A 5700-nucleotide genomic window follows, 5' to 3' on the forward strand; every position below is an offset into this window, starting at 1 on the left:
CTAAGGATTTACTTAAATACGTTAAGAGAAACGAAACATGAAAAGTTGCGATGAAAAACGAACTTGTTACTCATTGTTAAGATATAAAATAAATAATAAAATCTACTTCTTCCTATCAGCTTAAGCTTTTGAGACAAGTTGTGATTTTACATGATATCAGAACAAAAGTTTTGAATTTGAACCCTGACTCTGCACTTTATTCCATTTAATTAAATATTTTATGTGTTGGGTCATCCATTGAGGGAGAGTTTAGCTTACACATGAGGGGAGTGTTAAGATATAAAATAAATAATAAAATCTACCTCTTTCTATTAACTTAAACTTTTAAGACAAGTGATGATTTCACACCTATGATAACATCTCAAGTATAAAACCAACTCACACCACGCGTGTTAATGCATGTCATATTAACTCTCTCTAAAAAAAATAAAAATAAAGTGATTATAAACTTAGTTGATTGATATCTTTGGAACATTCTTTCAGTGATTAATGTTTTTAACCCTCATTTGATAGATGAGGTCTTCTTCTACACAGATCTACTTTAGTTTAACCTGATTCCCAGCTTCTTCGTAAGTTCGTTAGCAATTCCGTGCAGCACATGAAGCAGGTTGCATCAGAACCTGATCCATCTCGAAAAGCGTTCCATTTCAACGGGAGGATGAGCCCTATAAAGGCTTTTTCTGCATGCTGCGTGCTGCTGCTACTGCACATTAGGATATATAATGGGAACAAGTTGATCAAGCTGCTACGTACGCCACCTGTACATTTCCGGTGGATCCAACGGAACCGGATCCCGGCCACCGCCAAACGGGAAAAGTAGCAATCTCTCATTTAAAGGAGTCTAGTGAGATTTCTGACATCTGTCATGCATGTGAGTGTGGGGCTTTTGGTTTCTAAAAGATAGAAAGTGACCATTTTTAGACTACTCCAACAGTTTCCCATTGGCTTTCCACTCAAACGTATTGTATATGCCATTTACCCAAATTTCACAGCAAAATGATTCGCATTGCACCCATCAAAACCAGTAGTACTTATATATGCTAGTCCTGCCACAGTTGGTACATCTGAAGTACCCTTTCCACTTGGTGGGCCGCAAAATCTCTGAATGTGCAAAAACATTTCATACCTACCAAAATAAATTAAAAAAAGCAGGTTTTAATGGAGTGTGTATAATGCCATGTTAAATTTCAATTACCATTCCCAAATCAGAACTTTTAAGTAAAATGATCATATTTCTATACTTGCTACTTGCTAGCGCAGGTCTCTGAACAGATCTAATAATTATTGGTCTGCTAACATCTTGAAGAACTTGGCCCCACAAGTTTAATATTGGCCTAGATCATCAATATGATCAGCCAGTTGGCTGTCATCGATGCTCTTCCAGGCAGCAATAATCATGTGCTTGTTTTAATCTTTATATCTGAAACGATAAAGCTGGGAGTGTGTCTGATTAGAGAAAGGGAAAAAAAAAAAAAAAGTAAAGGAAAAGGAAGTGATCCTTTGCAAGAGCAAAGGGTAAGAGATTGGGAAGAATTTATTTCAGTATATAATATTCAACCACTTGTTTTATATAGCTTTGCCAATTGCCACCTGATTGATGGTCTGTTCCCGATATCACTATTTTATTCCTTTCCTTTCTTTTCTTCCTTCTTACCCTTACCCTTTCTTTCTTTCACTGAACATTCTGATAAAACTCTCATCAGTCTATCACTCTTTCTTTATATCTTTCCCATCTCTCTGTTCATCTGCTCCTCAGTTCTGTCAAATAGTTTTTTTTTTAATATACAGTACTAGTACTATTGCTTATTAAGCCATGGATGTAAAGCAGTTAAGGTCTGAGAACCAGATGGAGATGATGATGATGATGGAGATGAACAAGCTTCTTCCAGTATTCAGTGAGGCCTACAACAGCGTTGCTGAATTGCCACCGCCGGAACAGTTTTCTGGTGCGAGCAGCGGCAATAAAGTTGGTGCCATGCCGCAGTACATAGATATTGAACCCCATATGGCTTCTCCCTCGTTCGTAAACCTCCCATCCAGTACTGTTTCATTCACTAACACTAACCCAATTCATCAAGAGTCATCAGCACCAATATCTTTCTTATCCAGCACCTCCATTGGGAAGTGGAGAGGTGATTTATCTGGTGCAGGTTCGTTTTCTGCACCTTCCCAGAAGCGGAATTCCATGGCTGCAATGAGGGAAATGATCTTCCGGATTGCCGCCATGCAGCCAATCCACATAGACCCGGAGTCAGTGAAGCCTCCCAAGAGAAGGAACGTGAAGATATCGAAGGATCCTCAGAGCGTGGCCGCGCGCCATAGGAGAGAGAGGATAAGTGAGAGGATAAGGATTCTGCAGAGACTTGTCCCAGGAGGGACCAAAATGGACACTGCCTCCATGTTGGATGAAGCAATTCACTATGTGAAGTTCTTGAAAACCCAGGTGCAATCCCTGGAACGAGCCGCGGCTAATCGGCCAACTGGGATAGGGTTCCCGGTGGCCATGTCCAGTGGGAGTTACCTCCCGGCCATGGCTAAGGCTTTTCAGGCTCCTCAAAATGTGCAGCCTTTCGAAGATGCTAATTAATTAATTAGCTGATCAAGAAGACAACTTAGTTTCAGTTTATATGAAATGCATTTTGTTGAATGATGCTGATCATTTGTGTAGGTTGTAACTCTTGTAAAGGGGCCATGCAAGCTAGTTAGGTTCATAGAATCATATTCTCTCTATCTTTTAGGCTTGTATCCCATGCTACATTGCTATATAATAATTGAACTCAGTCCCTGAATATGAACCCCAATCCCACAGTTCTAATTCAATATTATTGCTTTGAGAATCTCTCTCACTATCTATAGTAGATACCCATGAAGCTCTTCAAGACTTCAACGCACGGCTTAATTAAATATCGAACAATTCATGCAAAGAGAAAAAAAAAAAAAAGAAAAGCAGGCTATTTATGTGTAGGAAAAATGCAGTCCCAAAACTGAGAACATATAATGGTTATGACGATTGAACATTAGCAAATTAAGAAAACTTAGGTTCTAAACTTCTGATAATTGCAAAGGATCCTGGGAATCATGATGATAATATATGTTTGCGGCTGACTGCAGACTAAGCAAACAATCTTCTTATATATGCATGCTATGAAAAATCTAGAGAGACTGGATGATATTGACTCGTGTCGAGGGACCATCATGCATAGATGAGAGAGAGGAAGTTTGAGAATTGTAGGTACATGGAAATCCCAATGCTTTTCCTTTTGAATGGTGACACCTGGCGTACCATAAAAACCTGCTAATCCGGTCTTCGAAACGCAGAATGTGGAAAAGCTAATCACAGAACACAGAATATTGCAATTGGCTGTAACACGTGTTCCGGTCCAGCTCTGCATATATAATCAATCACTCACAAGTCCGAGACATGTTTACAGGAATTGAAATCAAGAGTACTGGGAGTTCTCTTCCATTATATATTCATATTTGAGGCAGTGTGTATTTATACACATAAAGAGAATCAAATCTGTTACAGGGAATCATAAATGGAATAACAGAAACTATATAGCCTAATTCTAGAATATTTTAGTGCTATTTACATAAATAAGAAATACTAATGTGTTATATGCTAATACACCCCCTTGAGTCCAATGGGGTGTCAACAATAGTGAGAATCGTACGAAAAGAAATAAATTTTTCTGACACTAAGGGCTTGGTAAAAACATCACCAAGCTGATCTTTAGAACTGCAGAAGGATACTTTTAGAGCTTGAGCTACGACTCTAATTCTCACAAAGTGATAGTCGATATCCATGTGCTTGGTCTGTGAGTGATAAATTGGGTTTGCAGATAGGTACGTGGCTCCAATGTTGTCATACCAAAGTGTAGGAGGCTTGTAACGCCCCAGTTCCAAATGGGTTGGAGAGTTACTACTTGTCACTCAAAATCTTATCTCAACCATATAGTCATAGACTCCAAAGTTTTCGATAACACATACAACTCATTGTTTCAAATTAACCAATCCAAAATGAATAATCTAAAATACCACAAAATCTCAAAATAAACGTCAATCTTCCCAAAATACCCAATCAACAAAACAAAACAGAACTATAGAATAAATGCTCAGATAACCAAAGTATACCCTCTTTTATTCCACTATACTCACGTAGCCTTATACATGATTTCTAGTCTTGATCCCTAGTTGTACCACCAAAAAATATCTGAAAGATGTTATGGAGAAAATGGGTGAGTTATCAACAACTCAGTATGCAAAAAATATATACTAGCGTGCAAACATGAGCATTTACATAGTACAGTATGCAGAACAAAATATTTTCCAGAGTTATCATGTAGAACAAAACATGTTTTCAAACGTAACAGATAGTTTTAAGACATATAAAATCCAGAGTACTTTAGCATAATATAACCTGAGCATCATCTTCACATCAAAATAGAGCATCTCGCAAAGCAGTGACCATGTTTCACCCCTTACCTGTGCTAACCCCGGTGACCAAACCGGGCAGAAACAGAGGTGAAATCTTTCCCTTATTACTCTCGGAGCCCAGAGTGTGCACACAGGAAAGACCACATAAAAACTACTTTATTTCCAAAGTGGGTGCACTCAGAGACAGAAAAGTTGGTACCAACCCAAACAGAGCAGAGCATAATACAGCAGAACAGAGACAGAGACAGAGTCAGAGCAGAGACAGAGACAGAGTCAGATACAAAATCAGTATACCATACCAAAGGTTTTCAGATGCCATATCAAAACAAAACAAAGTACCAAGACATAATCAGATCATTCTCACATACTGAAAACAAAAGTTGGAGCATCTTTCTAAATCATTGTACAATTTTTCAGATTCTCAATATCTCACTTTTTCAGATTTCAGAGACAGCATGACAAAATTTAACTCATGTCTACACAATGCGTGTCAGAAAATATTTTCCCTTTTTCGTACAGATTTCATGAGTAATGCAAATAAGCGATCGATGTTGGTTTTTTCTAAGTTCTCATTTCATCACAAAATTTGCAAAGTTTTTAGAAAGTCAACCTCAGTCTCAATAATTTGTATAAAGCCTAGCATAGGAACCCCGCTTACTTGAATTTCTTAACGTTTTAGAATTTCTCCATAGCAATACTGAACAAAAATCAATCGTCACCTATAAAATATTCACGTACTCTCATAAATTTCCAATCGAACACGTATATAAAAGGTTAAACCTGAAATACTAAGTAACATATTTTTCCTTTAAAACAATCTGCAACTCTTATAACCCTAAAATATAATAAACTCTCAAATACATCGATTTTCACCTGATATCTTCGAAGCATAAACCGTAAATTCTTTAATCTTGATACCAACTAATATAATTAAAAAGAACCTTCAAACTTTGGCTTGTAACTCAAGGGACAAAAACGTAATATTCTAGATCTAATCTTCCCTAACATTACGTAAAGAGCAAAACCACCTTAGTTGGAGGGAAGCATAAACACTGGACCCAGATATGCATACGACGGAAAACTCATTGTGAGAGCAGCTACAAGATGGCGGAGACACGGGTGGAGCTGGTGGCTGAGCACTGATGAGAGAGAGAGAGAGACACAGTGAAAGAGAGAGAGAGAGTAACCGTCAGGGAGAGAGCATGAAGACCATGCCGACAGGGAGTAACCGAGATAGGTGAAGGTGATGTGATGGTGAATCAC

General features: G+C 38.1%; 1 protein-coding gene across 2 annotated transcripts; it reads left to right on the top strand.

Moving 5' to 3' along the window:
- Nucleotides 1–461: 461 nt before the first annotated feature.
- Nucleotides 462–2801, top strand: LOC121241826 (transcription factor HEC2-like). Of its 2 annotated transcripts, XM_041139675.1 has the most exons (2): nt 462–844; nt 1829–2801. In XM_041139675.1, the coding sequence occupies exon 2, from the start codon at nt 1847–1849 to the stop codon at nt 2585–2587; it is 741 nt and encodes a 246-aa protein (XP_040995609.1). In that variant the 5' UTR covers nt 462–844; nt 1829–1846; the 3' UTR covers nt 2588–2801. The 2 variants fall into 2 exon arrangements, with proteins under 2 accessions (XP_040995609.1, XP_040995608.1); XM_041139674.1 differs by having other exon boundaries at nt 462–2801.
- Nucleotides 2802–5700: the final 2899 nt, after the last annotated feature.

This window comes from Juglans microcarpa x Juglans regia, chromosome 8D, assembly GCF_004785595.1.
Source record: "Juglans microcarpa x Juglans regia isolate MS1-56 chromosome 8D, Jm3101_v1.0, whole genome shotgun sequence".
NCBI lineage: Eukaryota > Viridiplantae > Streptophyta > Magnoliopsida > Fagales > Juglandaceae > Juglans > Juglans microcarpa x Juglans regia.

What these genes read in the sequence shown, in the direction of transcription:
- LOC121241826 (XM_041139674.1), top strand. Translation starts at nt 1,814, where the DNA reads ATGGATGTAAAGCAGTTAAGGTCTGAGAACCAGATGGAGATGATGATG.